Raw genomic sequence first — 16,007 nt, 5'->3', positions numbered from 1 at the left:
TTCCAAACTGTGGTTTTGCTAGAGCACAAAGCAGCCCGACTCTTGCGAAACCACCCCGGCCACTTTTTGACCGTTGCCTCTTTCCGCCAGTGGAGTTGACAGAAGGCAAATTGATTTGGGGGCTCTGGACACATTTCTCATGGGTCTCGCGTCCCCAACCATTAAGAAGCAGTTGTCGTCGGGTGATTTTGTTGTTTTACACTCTGTGTGTGTGTGTGTGTGTGTGTGTGTGTGTGTTCAGGTGCCTAGGAGGCCTGAAGAGGGTCTGGGATCCCTTGAAGCTGGAGTTACAGGTGGGGTTGGTTGTGAGCCTTCTAATGTGGATGCTGGAAACTAAACTCGAGCTGTCTGCAAGAGCAGGAAGCACTCTGGACTTAGGAGCCGTCATTCCAGCGCAGATTTTTTTTTTTTAAAATGGAGCCACACTTGCAGATAGAGATCTACAGACATGCAATGGAAAGTTCTGAATGTGCCTAAGACTCTCTACTGAGCCTGCAAAACACTTATTGAACTGCTATAATATACAAAACAGTGTGTGTGCGCGCGTGCGTGCGTGTGTGTGTGTGTGTGTGTGTGTGTGTGTGTGTGTGTTGGAAAATTGATTTCTCTACTGATAGACAACAAGGAAAAGGAATTACAGATAGGTGAGGTCATATGTCCTGGTTTGCCCAGGGACGTCCAGGTTTGTAGTTTTTGCCCCAGATTCCTGTGTAGCTAAAGACCCCACCACTCTCGGGCAGTCTTCTGGCATGTACACTAAACCATGTGGGCCCCCTCAGCATAGACAGAGTAGCCATGTGTGCTAGTTTGCCTATAGTTGTTTTTTTGTTTTTGTTTTTGTTTTTGTTTTTCGAAACAGGGTTTCTCTGTGTAGCTTTGTGCCTTTCCTGGAGCTCACTTGGTAGCCCAGGCTGGCCTCGAACTCACAGAGATCCACCTGCCTCTGCCTCCCGAGTGCTGGGATTAAAGGCATGCACCATGACCACCCGGCTGCCTACAGTTGTTCTTGTTTCTACCTGTTATATTGACTTCTATACTAAGATTTTTATATTCACTCTTAGTATAGATTATCTAACTTGATCAGCATTTTAATTTTGGTTTAAACTATTGACCAAAGGGCTGGAGAGATGGCTCAGCAGCTCAGAGCACTGACTGCTCTTACAGGGGATGTGGGTTTAGTTCCACAGCCATCTGTAACTCGAGTTCCAGGTGATCTGATGCCTTCTGGCCTCTTTGGGTACCAGGCAAACAAGTAGTGCACGTATATACATACAGGCAAAACACTCATCACATAAAAAACACTTTTTTAAAAAGGCATGTATATAACATTATATTGCACAGAAAAACAAAAAGGAAAATATCAAAGACTGCTTTCTAAACTATTTCCATGTAGCAATAGAATTCAACATATGTACCTTCTGTATGTACATCAGAGCAAACAGCAGAGTCAAACGGCAGAGCAGAATGCAATGAAAAGAATACCTGAATGCATTAACTTGGAGGGACTCCTGTGATGAGAAGTGTACCAAAAACTTAAGCTCGAGGATCCGGTATTGCTGAGAGCCAACACTAGAAACCGGACTGCATCCAAATCCAGAAACATTTTCATTCCATTCATAGTAAAGGGGGACTGGAGAGATGGGCTCAGATTAAGAATTTACACTGCTTTTGCAGATGACCCAAGCTTGTTTCCCAACATCCACATCAAGTGGTCCACAACTGCCTGTAGCTCTAGCTCCAGGGCATCTGGTGCCCTCTTCTGGACTCTTTGAGCACCTGCACTCGCATGCATGTATATGCTCACACACACACACAAAATTAAAACGAAAATAAAACTTTTTTTAGTCCATGATCATGTGTAAGATATGTAGGCACTGATTATGTTATAGCCTTTTGCATAGTATTTCTTTTTCTTCAATTCTTCATTTATGTTACGACTTGTGTGTTCCTAGTTTTCATACACTGCACAGTGGTTTCACGTTAGTGCATTGTTTGCACTTTGCTATCACCGGAGAGTTTTAAACAGTTTGGCTACCATCATTATTGACTTGTTACAAGATCTTAAATGTATCCCATGTTGAGGTTCCTGTGGCTCTGAGAGCAATTTACCTTATGAAACACTGTAACAAAATTCTGTACAAGAGGCTGGAGAGATCGCTTAGCCGGTAAAGCGCTTGCCAAGCGCTTGCCGTACAAGCATTAAGGACCCCAGTTCAGATCCCAGCCCCCATGTACGAGGCTGTGCTCCATGGCATGTGTCTGTAACCCCAGTTCTGGGAAGGCTGAGGCAGGAGGACACCTAGGACTTGCTGGGCAGCCAGTCTAGCTGAGTCAGGGTAATTGACACAGCTCAGTGAGAGACCCTGTCTCAAAAATTAAAGGGAGAGGGGATGCAAGATGGCTCAGCAGGTGAAGACGCTTTCTGCCAAGTCTGAAGACCTGAGTTCAATCCCCGGGACTTCCGTGGTAGGAAGAAAGCATCAGCCCCCACAAGCTGTCATCTGCCCTCCACGCATGTGACATTGCACATCCACGAGTGTGTACACGCCCATGCACCCAGACACATATGTTAATTAATTAACTAATTAATTAGTAATAAAAAGGTTAAAGGGGAGAGAAATTAAAGAGAACACCTGATGCACACACATGCACACACATATCTGCACCCCACAAATATACATATACACCAGCACACACACTATAAAAAACAAAAACAAAAAACTTCTGCCCAGAGATAGAATGATCAAAGGGACCTTGTTCTCCTGGTGTCTCGGGAGTCTGGGGGGGCAGCTGTGAGTGGAAACATGCAATCACTCGAGTGTGCATTTCAATTCTTTCCGCAGCAGTTGAAACACCCAAACCTTGTGAACCTCATCGAGGTGTTCAGAAGAAAGAGAAAGATGCACCTGGTTTTCGAGTACTGTGACCACACGCTGTTACACGAGCTGGAGAGAAACCCGAACGGGTAAGCGACAGAGACACTGGGGTTCTGTGGCCAGTCAGTCGAGGATGGCCAATTTCAAATCCCAGCCCCGGTCCCGTCCCCTCACCCCCACCCCACCCCCACTCACCCGTCCATCCTGATGCATCTGGCTACCATCCTCCAGCCTCATGTAAGGTGTGCTCAAAGGGCCACGGCCGCTCACCTGGATAAAGTGTAACCAGGAGAACAGCTAGGCAGCGAGTCTAAATCCCCTGTAGCTTGGGAGGAAAGCACACACCGGATCACCTGACCTCAAGGAGGGACCACAATTCAGTTAGAGGAAATCGAATCATCTAACTCACCAGCAAGTTAAAGTATAGAGGTACATATGGGGCTGGAGAGATGGCCCAGGGGTTAAGAAAACTGGCGGTTCTTGCAGAGGACCCAGGTTCGGTTCCCAGCACCCACATGGTGGCTCACAACCATCGGAACTCCAGCTCCAGGGAACCCGATGCCCTCTTCTGTCCCTCCCTGCACATGTTGCACATATCTACATGTAGGTAAACACACACATGATTTTTTTTTAAATCTTTAAAAAAGAAAAAAAAGACAGCTGCAAATCTGACTGAAATGATTAAAGGATTTTATTTAAATGAGCATGTATTTTTAGATGAAAATACCTACTATAAATATGTAGACATTGCCTTTTTTGTTGTTGTTGTTTGGTTTTTCAAGACAGGGTTTTTCTGTGTAGCCCTGGCTGTCCTGGAACTCACTCTGTAGACCAGGCTGGCCTCAAATTCACAGAGATCCACCTGCCTCTGCATCCCAAATGCTGGGATTAAAGGTGTGCCCAGTGCCTCATTTTTTTTTCATAGCACAAAATTCTAATCAGAATGTGCCAATAGGATATTTTTGAAACTTGAAAAAATTAGAACAAACCAAGACATCCTTTTAAGAAGGAAAAGGGAACATGGTAAACAATTTTGTTTAAAAAAAAAAAAGTTCCACAAATAAAGCCAGAAAAGAATTTCCATAACCACAATTAATAATTTTTCAAAGTAAGTTGGATGCTGTGGTATAATAGAGAAACTGAGACAGGAGGATTACAAGTCCAAGGTGAACCTGAGCAACTTAGTCAAGACCTTGTCTCAAGTGTTTGAAGAAGGGTTAGGGATATAGCTAAGGCCTTGCCGGACACGTGCAAGGCACAGGGGTTCAATCTGAAGCCCCTCCAAACAAAACAAGTGTGCAGGCCTCCTCTACCTAGAGAGACTGTAACTAGGTGGATCATCTGGCAACGTATGTAAGTATTTTTAAAGCTGTTTTCATACTTTGACCAGAGAATTCCACTTAGAGAAATATGTATCAGGAAAATATTCAGATAAGGGCAAAAATACACATACAAATATTCAAACATCATTATGCGGAATTGGGATGGACCTAATTTTCCACAGTAAAGAATTAGGGAGCCAAGACACGACTCTCCGCTGGGAAGTCCATACCTACACTTGGATATGTTTATCTTCTCTAATCCCATGTAGAAGGGTAAGAGTGGATTCACATACCTGTCACCTTGGTGCTGGGAAAGTTGAGATGGGAAGATCCCTGAAACTGGCCAGCTACTCTATCCAAATCAGTGAGTTCCAGGTTCAGTGAGAGACCCTGTCTCAAAAATAATAGGGCTAGAGAGATAATAGACTGAGAGATGACTCAGCCATTAAGAACATGTACGTCTCTTCCAAAGGATCTGAGTTCAATTCCCAGCACACACACACGTCAGGTGGCTCATAACAGCCTGTAACTCCAGTTCCAGAGGATCTGACATCTCCATGGGCATCCACACTTGAGTGCAGATACACACAGACACTGTCTTAGTTAGGGTTTCTATTTCTGTGATGAAATACCATGACCAAAAGCAAGCTGGGGAGGAAAGGGTTTATTCAGCTTATACTTCCACATCACTGTTCATCATTGAAGGAAGTCAGGACAGGAACTCAAGCAGGGCAGGAACCTGGAGGCAGGAGCTAATGCAGAGGCCATGGAGAGGTGAGGTGCTGCTTACTGGCTTGCTCCCCATGACTTGCTGAAGCTGTTTTCTTATAGAACCCAGGACTACCAGCCCAGGGATGGCACCGCCCACCATGGGCTGGACCCTCCTCCATTGATCACTAATTAAGAAAATGCCTCACAGCTCAATCTCATGGAGGCATTTCCTCAACCGAGGCTCCTTCCTCTCTGATGACTCTAGCATGTGTCAAGTTGACATAAAACCAACCAGTACAGACATGCACACATACAAATTGGATAAAGCCGGCAGTGGTGGTGGGGGCACACACCTTTATTCCCAGCACTCAGGAGGCAGAGCCAGGTGGATCTCTGTGAGTTTGAGGCCAGCCTAGTCTACAAAGTGAGATCCAGGACAGGTGCCAAAACTACACAGAGAAACCCTGTCTCGAAAAAAAGAAGCAAAAAAGAAGAAGAAGAAGAAGAAGAAGAAGAAGAAGAAGAAGAAGAAGAAGAAGAAGAAGAAGAAGAAAGAGAGAGAGAGAGAGAGAGAGAGAGAGAGAGAGAGAGAGAGAGAGAGGAAGGAAGGAAGGAAGGAAGGAAGAGAAAGAAAGAAAGAAAGAAAGAAAGAAAGAAAGAAAGAAAGAAAGAAAGAAAGAAAGAAAGAAAGAAAGAAAGAAAGAAATTGAATAAAAAGAAAGCCAGGCAGTGGTGGTACACACCTTTAATCCCAGCACTCAGGAGGCAGAGGCAGGCGGATCTCTTGAGTTTGAGGCCAGCCTGGTCTACAAAGCGAGTTCCAGGACAGCTAGGGCTGTTACACAGAGAAATTCTGTCCTTGAAAACCCAAAACAAAGCAAAGCAAAAAAACAAAACAAGTTATTTTATTTTAAATAAAAAACAAGTCATTTTATTAAAATTTAATTATAAAATAATGAAAATAAAATAAAGCTTTAAAATAGAATAATTAGGTGGACAGAAGATGCCAGGAAATCAGCCCCGACCTTCAACACGTGCACAATATGTACACATAGACACGCATGTGCACAGACACACGTGCCTCACACAACACACACAAGTGAACTGTGAGGTCAGCGTCATCTTCAGGTGACCAAGGCTGCAGTTTCTGAGCTGGGGAGCTCAAGTGGCCTGGACGTGATGCCCATTCGGTCTCAAACTGAGCCAACGGATCTTCACTTTAAGCTTTTCAGTATTGCTCGTAGTATTTGTGTTTACACTCAACCAAAGTACAGCAGATAAACACGGAGTGGCGACTGATTTCTACGGAGGGTTTTGTTTTCGTTTCAATCGGCAATGTGTTGAAAGTTGCTTGCCCCTTGTGGCAGAACAGCCTTGGCGCGCTCTCCCCGTCTGGACCTGGCGCTGTCGATCTGCATCTCCACAGCACCCCCCCCCCTCCTCTCTAAGGTCACTGGGATTCATCCCTGGTGCATGCATGGTGTTCGGCCCGCAGTGGACTCTGCCCCTTGGACTCTGAGCTAACTGGACAGGGCCACGACATTCCAGTAAGAAATCTTGGCAAATCCTCTCGGACAGCCCCTATCGCATCTGCTTGGCTTCTCATTAACGAGGTTAGCAGTCAGGGTTCTGGCCGTTTCTGAACCCTCGCACCCGCCTTGCTTCCCGGTTCCCCTCACCTGGAGTCCCTGGGTGGCTACCCGGTACCCTGTGTCTGTTGATACAGCCGCCTCGTGCCTGTGCCCGTCTCTCCCCAGGGCGGAAGCCATCCCTCTCCCTTCATCTACACGGCCTGGGCTGCTAGATCAGCTCCCTAATTCTCTTCCCCGTAGTCACGTTACTCCCTAGAAATCCACTCTCTCTACTGTATCACTTCTTGCTTGATTCCTTTGGATGACTTTGGATTTAGAGCAAGGCCCGGGTTCTGGAAGGTTCCGTGGAACCCTACAGCTTCTTGCTTCAGCCTGCTCTTTCCCCACACTCCTAGTCTTTGTCTCCCCGAGAACATCTTCTATCTTTGGGACCTCTGGTCACTATGCCAGGGTCATGGCTATGGCAACTGGCTTCACCTGACCTCAGACCTTCATCTCCTAAACACAAGTGGATGTGAAGCCCAGGTGTTTGGGTGGTAGCTTTCTCAGAGAATTTAATTGTGTTATTCCATGTTCACAACAGGTGAAACAGAAGCTTCCATAACTCTCTTAAGTATAACTTATGAAAGTAGGAAGTAGCAGAGTGGGATTTGAACTTGAGCAGTCTGCCACCTCTTAGTGTCCAGGTTGGCTATGGTCACCTTTGCATTTCATTTAAAAAAAAAAAAAAAAGTTGTTGTCTTAGGTTTGCCTAGGAAAAGGTAGACAAGGATAAAATTATTAAAAAAAAAAAAAAACAACTCAGTGCAGGAAACAAATAGATACTTCCTCTGGAAAAGGATTTATACTGAGAATTAGGTCTCTCATAATATTAATAATCAGGTCTGGAGTCAAAGGTTGCCACCAGATACGTGACTGTCAAGAGCATGCTACTATAATCACGACCCAAAGTAAGGAACTGCTCTGAGGAAAATCGCCCCCTCCGTTCATTTTGCTGAATAGACCAGCCTCACGTGGAAGCACCTTGTCACGAGGGCCAGCCATAATGATGGCCAGAGTTCGAGCCCAGGGATCCAGATGGTGGAAAGAGAGCGCTCACTCCTCCAAGTTGTCTCCGTCCCTACTCACATACGTACGCACATGCACACGAAAGAAGAGGCTTAAATTTTAAATATAAAAATCAAACCTTTGTGTCTCTGGTTTCTGAAAATAGCAGTCCCATATGCATCAACAGAGTTGGAAAGATGAGCCACACCCCGAGAAAAAGATCTGCAGTCCTGTAACAGAGCGGTGTACACGGAGCAGGTGAACGCTGAGAGTCTGGAGACCAGTGTTGGCAACCTGATGAAATACAGTGGCCCCAGAGAAAAAGAAGATGAAGTAGGAGGGGAGGTGTTGGGAAGAAGAGGGACGGAAGTAAGGGTGGTCAGGGACAGGCTATCTAAGTGAGTGTGTGTGTGTGTGTGTGTGTGTGTGTGTGAAATCATGTAAGAAAAATAAATTATAAAACAACAAAAGCAGCTCCAGATGAGAAGAAAAAGATGAGAAGGAGAAGGAAGAAGGAGGAGGAAGAATAGGGAGAAAAAGAGGAGGAGGAGGAGGGGAAGGGGAAGAAGAAGAAAAGATTGGCCGGGCGGTGGTGGCACACGCCTTTAATCCCAGCACTCGGGAGGCAGAGGCAGAGGCAGGCGGATCTTTGTGAGTTCGAGGCCAGCCTGGGCTACCAAGTGAGTTCCAGGAAAGGCGCAAAGCTACACAGAGAAACCCTGTCTCAAAAATCCAAAAAAAAAAAAAAGAAGAAGAAGGGGAGGAGGAGGAGAAGAAGAAGACAGCCCAATCCAAACAGGATAAAGGCGAGATGGTGGGGGGTGGGGGTGGGGAAGTGGCTCAGCCATTTGCATAAGCACTTGAAACCCAAGCCCGTGGATCGGTTTCGACCCCTAGAAACCGGTGGAAATACCACAACCTCCCTGTAATTGCAGCATCAGAAGGCAAAGATGGGATCCCCGGAGCAAGCTGGCTCAGGGAACTCTTGGTTTGATTGAGACTGCCTGCCTCAAGGTAAATCAAAGATGATTCCTGGCATCAGCCTCGGGCCGCCATGTGCTTGTACACACTGTACACACACACACACACACCCATGCACATGCAAAAACACAATGCACACTCCACAAACGAATAAAGAAAAGAAGAATAAAAAGACACGAAATGGAAATACACGAAGTGTAGCGCCCAGTAAAATCATGTGAATGAACATGTGTTTATTTTGTTTTGTTTAATTTGAAGCAGCCCCATGCAGCCAGGCTAACCTCCATCTTGCTACGTAACTGAGGATGACCTTGAACTCTGATCCTCCTGCCTCTACCTTCCAAGTGCTGTGGTTACAGGTATGCCTGTCCATGCCTGATTTTATGGGGTTCTTGGGCTCAAAGCTGGGACTTCAGGCATACTAGACAGACCACATTCCCAGTGCCATCACGTGAGATTACTAATCACTAAAAAATAAGGAACAGCCAAAAATCAAAATGAGATATCATTTTATCTACCAGTAGGCAAGCATCACGTTGGCAAAAACCAAGTGTTGGCACAATGGCGAGGACACGGAGACGTATCTGCACAGATGTTCGGTGGGAGTGTGCTGGGTACAGCCTTCCTTGGAGAGGGTAGCTTGGCAGGACGTAAATGTGAAGGCACCATAGGGCAGTGATGTAAGTAATGCAGAGGCACCAAGAATGGAATGTGGTTGCTGTGGCTCACAGAGATGGTGGCATGAAGTTGAATGTCCCCAGACAGAAGCTGCCCAGCCCTTCAGTTCCCTAGTGACAGTGATAGCCAGCCAAGGACACTTGCCAGTGCTCCCACGCAGAAGGCTGATTCCTCCAGAGACAGGGAGCTCACAGCCTCCCATTCTTACATGACCTTTATTCTCTCTGGAGTCCTCGTGGGGTGTCGACCCCTCCCTCGTACAAGCTGGGCACCCGTTCCACAGCAACCCAGTGCCTGCTTTAGTTTCCAACCGAAAGGTTTAGAGGGACTCTTCCGAGCTTACCATTTTCCTCCAAAAAAATGCGCTGCCCCCCGCCAGGACTGTTTTTCCTGCAGGATCAAGATGTAACACCGACCCCAGACAGCCGACTTCCAGGATGGATCTTAAGAAGAAAGAGGAATCACTTGGCCCCAACCCTGACAGTGGGACTGGGACCCACAGGATGTGAGAGCTGACTCCAGCAAGCTATGTTCTGACCTCCACACGAGCACCCTGGCCCATGTTCCCTCTCCCTCATTTAACAACTAGAAAGAGAGAGAGAGAGAGAGAGAGAGAGAGAGAGAGAGAGAGAGAGAGAGAGAGAGAGAGAACAACTTGGGCATGGTGGTGCACGCCTTTAATCCCAGCACTTGGGAGGCAGAGGCTGGTGGATCCTTGTGAGTTTGAGGCCAGCCTGGTCTACAGAGTGAGTTCCAGGATAGCCAAGGTTACACAGTAAGACCCTGTCTCGAAAAGTAAATAAATAAATAGAAATTTAAAAAAAAAAAAAGAAGAACAAGCAAGATAGCAAGAAGGTATGTTTACGTGTCATCCAATGGAGAGTTGCAGAAACTCCTGGGAGCGTTTCTCTGTAGAACGGTTGGTTCAGCTGTCGTAAGTGGATGTCGAGCATCATCACCCAGATGAGCTCCACCCACAGCTACAGGAACGCATGTGTACATGTTGGCATTGAAACCTCTGCACATAAAATGTCCCTGAAAGAGGCAGGGGTGGAGTGCGAAGAATATATGGGTGACCAGGAAGGTGTCAGGGATAAGACATCATGTACACCTCTTAAAATTCAAAAGCAGTGAGCATATTTATTCAAGCTAAAGGTCAGGAAGCAAATGAAGAGAAAGAGACAGAGACAGAAAATCAAGAGGTGCCTGAATGTACAGCCATCCTAAAATATAGCAATTATTCTGAGGTTGGAAAGTTAGTTAATTTTTCATGCAGTACACATCATTTCATGGATGTTTTCAAACTATAAAATTACATACCTATCATTAAAAAGGCTTTGCTCAGCCGGATGGTGGTGGCGCAGACCTTTAATCCCAGCATTTAGGAGGCAGAGGCAGGTGGATCTCACAGAGAAAAACCCTGTCTAAAAAAAAAAAAAAAAAAAAAAAAAGGTTCACTTTTTGTTGTTTTCTTTTTGAGACAGAATCTCTCTATTACGTAACTCTGGCTGTCCTCAGACATGGTTTCATTTTTTTTTCAGAGTCTCATTCTGCAGTCCAGGCTGGCCTTGAACTTGTGGTGAGCCTCCAGCCTCGGCTTCCTGGGTGGTGGGATAGCACTACCATTCCTAGCTTTTTGCTTGTTTTTTTTATGTAGCCCAGGCTGGCTTCAAACTAGTGCTCCTCCTGCCTACGCCTCTTGGGTGTTGAGATGAAAGGGTTGTGCCGTGAGAAGAGGCCTGTAAACATGTTTGTTTGTTTGTTTGTTTGTTTGTTTGTTTTCAATGGGGAATTGAACTAGGGAAATGGCAATCTGGGTAAAGCATTTGCTATACAATTGTGAGGAATGGAATTCTCAAAACCCACATGAAACAAGACCCAGTAGCATGTACCCATAATCCCAATGTTTCCAAGGCAAAAGGAGAGGTAGAGACAAGAGACTCTCTGGAAGCTCCAGAGCCAGCTAGCCTGGCATATGCAGTGTAGCAATGAACAGACCCTGTCTCAAACCAAGCAGAAGGTGAAGACCGTCACTTTGACTTCTACATGTTCACCATAGCACGTGTGTCCACTCTCACATACATGAACATAGGCAAACACACGTAATTTTTATATATACACGAAGACTTTATAAAAAGCATGGTTGGAGAGATGGCTCCGTGGTTAAGAGCACAGGCTGCTCTTCCAGAGGACCCAGGCTTGATTCCCAGCATTCACATGACTGCGTATAACCAACCATCTGTAACTCCAGTTCCAGGGGATCAGATACCCTCTTCGGGCCTCCAAGGGCATCCAGCATGTATGTGGTGCACAAACATACAAGTAGGCAGAAAAAAACATGTAGATAATTTTTAAAGCAATCCTAGCCCCCCACCCCACCCCCACCCCCACCCCACCCCACCCCATGCGCTGTGCTCTTTGACTATGTGGAGCCCCGGTTTCCAGCCCGGGACCCCATCCCAGGAGTTTTCACGTCTACTTTTGTTCTTTTCCTCCAGCGTTCCTGATGGCGTCATCAAAAGCGTGCTGTGGCAAACCCTGGAAGCCCTTAACTTCTGCCACAAGCATAACGTAAGTAGCACCTTCCAATGTTAGGGAGGTCCCCGTAACAACTCTTCAGATAGAGAGAGAAGAGCGAGCCAGAGGGCTAAGATCAGGGCGATCCACACACGGAAGGAAAAACAGTTCACCACTCACGGCCCTGCTCCCATTTCCATGAGACCCAAGCTACAGAGAGCTTGTGAGTTCAAAGTTTGTGCGGGGCTTAATGTTTCCTTCCACCCCAGAGTTAATGATTCCGAGAATTGTCTAAATTGGGTTAGAATAATTTTCCATCTTTTCTATAGCCTGACCCATCACGGCACTTGGTTGGGCTTTGTTGGTACTGTAGAGTTTATGTGTGTGTGTGTGTGTGTGTGTGTGTGTGTGTGTGTGTGTGTGTGTACACATACAGGAGTTCAAGCCAAAGCAAGACATTGTCTTTCCCTGTTGTGTTTTGCCTTATTGCCTTGAGATCAAAAGGTTGCAGGTTTCATTAGGCTAGTCCATCAGCAACCTCTCTGGATCTGCCCGTCTCCACCCACCCCCGGTGCTGGTATTACAGGTGCAGACAGCCATGCCCTGCTTTTTGTTGGGAATCCAGACCCAAGTAGGTCCCGATGCTTACAGAGCAAGCCCTCTAACCCACTGAACCTACCTCCCCAGCTTTAGTTTCATCGCTGTTGTTTTTAGATAACCATGTTTGATGTGTATCGTCACATGCTTCTTACTGTATCAACATCACGAGATGTCGAATGTCTGGTGACCCTGACCTTGGTGATGGTCATCCTGGTTGGTAGGCTCAGGAGTTACTAGTCTGATTGCCCCTCAACCGCCCCCCCAACCCCCATTTTCAGTTTGCCTGTGAATCTTTCTACCTGATGGTTTCCACATTATTGTCTGGATCCAGAATTCCTGAAGATAAAGAAATGGTCATTTTCCAAGGGTATTATTATCGCTTCTGCATTGTCCTTGGGATTGCGGCCAAGTATGGTGGTACACACCTGTGATGGCAGTTCTGGGAATGCCAAGGCAGGAGGGTCATGACTTGGAGGAGGACAGCCTAGGTCGTAGCATGAGACCCTGTCTCAGAAATAACCGGGTACTAACAGTAGTTGGAACTGCATGGAAAGTGGATTACCCTCGTGGACTCTGGCTACTGTAAAATATAGGAAGACAAGTATGGGCTGGGGGTAGAGCGCCTTGGTAGAGCACTTGACTAGCATGCCCGAGGCTCTGTGTTCAATCACCATGCTGCAAATAAATAGTCTTTTAAGCCTGGGGATATAGCCCACTGGTAGGATGCGTGGTTGTATGTGCAAAGCACCTGCTAGTTGCAATCCCCTGAACTGCAAAATATTGCATATATATATGCAAATGAAAATAAGGCAAATGCATGATGACTTCCTTCATGTATCACTGTTCAGAGTGATGAAGACGTGCATGTCTCAGCATCCTCCCTCAGTGAGCAATGTGGTCTCGGGTTATCCATGGCTCATATCGATTGGGTGTTTGTGATGCCTACCGTCATTTCTGCACCCATTTTGGGCCAGTGGGAGCTCACTCCAATTGGCTCCTGGTGCTTTTGCTAGAATGAGAGATTTGATAAAATATCTCTAGGCCTTCTGAGTGGGTACTCAGAGCGCCAAGACACCGATTCGGTGTACCATATGGGCAGTTTTGATGCCAGCAAGACGTCGACCACGGCAGTCTAGGATCGCTGGAAAAGAAAACTCAAGATCAGGGAACTGAATGTCTGTACTTAGGGAAGCTCTCTTTAGTTTTACAAAAGCCACTGAAGTTTCCATTAGAATAGAACAAAGCAAATACCTTCATTTCCTATGGCTGGAAAGGGAGGCTGTTCACAAGCTACATAATCCTCGTCTTCATGCTGCAATTTGTGCCTTCGGATTTTTAGAAAAGACGGTGTTGGATGGAATCAATCTGTTGCTCTCCACCGTACTCCGGGAGACAGAACGTTCACCTAAAGCTGATAATAGAAATAGGCAGTCTTTAATTTTCTTTATGTGTGTGGGTATTTTTGCCTGTGTGTGTCTGTGCACCACGGGCATGCCTAGTGCCTGGAAAGGCCAGAAAAAGGCCTTGGCTCCCCTAGAACTGGAGTTACCGTGGTTGTAGGCCAACACGTGAGTGCTGGGAATTGACCTTGGGTCTTCTGGAAGAGCAACCAGTATTCCTAAGCGCTGAGCCATCTCTCCAGCCCTGTTATGGTTTTTTTTTTTTTTTCTCGAGACGGTTTCTCTGCGTAGCTTTGTGCCTTTCCTGGAGCTCACTTGGTAGCCCAGGCTGGCCTCGAACTCACAGAGATCCGCCTGCCTCTGCCTCCCAAGTGCTGGGATTAAAGGCGTGCGCCACCACGCCCGGCCCTGTTATGGTTTTTGAAGATACAGTTTACCTCGAGTGTTTGTGCTTTTGATCTGTACACTAAGCCCCTCTCTTGAGTACAGATTACTGATGAAGTGTCTGAGGCTGACCCATCTTTTTGCCTCTTCCAGGCTTAGCATGGACCTTTTATATAAAAGGTGCTCAACAAATATCTATTTAATAACCAGATAGCTAGGTGGATGGATTATCCAGTCAGCCTTTTTACCTGAGTGTAAGCAAACAATGATTAGAGCTTAACATAATTGGCATTGCATCTCCATTTGGAAGAACATATCCTATACCCCGAGCTTTAAATACCGCAGACTTCTCGTGAACAATCTATAGCCGCTATTAAAAACTGGATCATTTCCAAGTATGATAATCATTGTGGATATGTTCACGATGGGGGTGGTGCATGCCACAGTGTGCATGTGGAGGCCAGAGAACAGTTCTGTGATGCTGATTCTCCCCCTCCACCATCACACGAGTTCCAAGGATGGAACTCGGGTTGCCAGGCATGCAGAGTAAGTTCCTTTACCTGCTGAGCCTTCTCACTGGGAGGGTGAGTATAATTTCTAGACAAATTGAACTCCCCCAACTCTTCCAAATATGCTCATTTTCTCATGCTCCTATGTTAGCATCTCAATGTTGTTGAGTTGTTGTTGGTGGTGGTGGGTTTTTTTTTTTTTTCAACCTCTCAGATCGGCATTATTCAACCTGACCTGTGGTTTATGAATAGCAGTGATTCTTGTTAAAGGCACCTGGAGTCTCCATTCTTTACACTTCTCCATCTCCTATTACAGTTCAAATAGGCACAGTAGAAAGTGAATAAACTCACTGTATTATGTGTGTTCCTTTCTTCCAAAGATCCAGACAGACAGCTTCGATGTGTAGCAATTATGGTTTTCATATCTTTGATAATATTTATACTGACATTTAGATAAAGTTTTTCTTTAACTTGACAAGATTCATACATGAAAATTGACAACTTAAATTTTTCTAGGGAAATGAAGGCCATCTTTTTGTTTTTCAATTGTAAGCAATGAAGCTTTTGTAAGCTACCCATCATCTAAATTAATAGGCACTGTTGACTCATTGTCGTTTTTGATAGCTCGGATAATTAAGCAAATATCATCTTTCAGTGTATTCATCGGGACGTAAAACCCGAAAACATCCTAATAACCAAGCAAGGAATGATCAAGATTTGTGACTTTGGATTCGCACGAATTCTGAGTGAGTACATTTTGTCACCTGCTTCATCATCGAGTCCAGATGACTAGACATCGATGTCATTTGTGTTCTTTCTTAAACTAATGGGTAGAAGCTAAATGTCTTATTATTCAAAGGGGGGGAAATTCTCGTGTTAGCCTTTTAGTCAGTTGATAATTTGGCTTTTTTCCATTCAGTTGGAATTTATTGGATGGCATCTGCGTGCTTGGCCCCATAGGAGTGGAAAGGAAGCATCATAAGATGCATTTCTGCTCTGCGGGCACTTATAACCCAAAGAAAATGAGATGAAAGAAAAAGACAAGATGGTTGGCCATAAAGCGCTAGTGAAGGAGCAGATGGTCCCCTGGGGAGAGATAGCAACATGGCTTGAGTGATTGGAAAAGCTCCACAGAGCTGGTGAGGCTGTAGGAGTCAGCTGGAAATTAAAGAGCCACCAGGATTCAGAGAGAGGGCTAAGAGGAAGTACACCATCCCTAGGCAGTGAGGGGCCGGAGGGATCGGGGAGAGGTAGCCATTTCTCCCTCAGTATAGGATGCGGAAGCCTGGGGTGGGGTGGGGGGGATGAGGGGTACGAGCATCCTCTGCATCCCAACGGTACCCAGAAGTGACGGAAGAAGGTTGAAGAAGTTGAAACAAATCTGGCCAAG

At 45.9% G+C, this 16,007-nt stretch overlaps 1 protein-coding gene across 8 annotated transcripts in view; it reads left to right on the top strand.

The window, feature by feature from the left end:
• Cdkl4 (cyclin dependent kinase like 4) overlaps positions 1–16,007 on the top strand; it is a 63,359-nt gene that overhangs the window by 10,521 nt on the left and 36,831 nt on the right. For 7 of the 8 annotated variants that reach the window (XM_076558834.1, XM_016006845.3, XM_076558831.1 and 4 more), the window contains 3 exons: positions 2,844–2,965; positions 11,706–11,778; positions 15,273–15,363. In XM_076558834.1, the coding sequence (XP_076414949.1) occupies positions 2,844–2,965; positions 11,706–11,778; positions 15,273–15,363 (286 nt within the window). The remainder of the gene's footprint in view (positions 1–2,843; positions 2,966–11,705; positions 11,779–15,272; positions 15,364–16,007) is intronic. The other variant, XM_016006847.3, reaches the window with a different exon arrangement.

Source organism: Peromyscus maniculatus, chromosome 22 (genome assembly GCF_049852395.1).
Source record: "Peromyscus maniculatus bairdii isolate BWxNUB_F1_BW_parent chromosome 22, HU_Pman_BW_mat_3.1, whole genome shotgun sequence".
NCBI lineage: Eukaryota > Metazoa > Chordata > Mammalia > Rodentia > Cricetidae > Peromyscus > Peromyscus maniculatus.
Note: the sequence above shows the minus strand (reverse complement) of the source record. Positions and strands in the feature narration are given on the sequence as shown.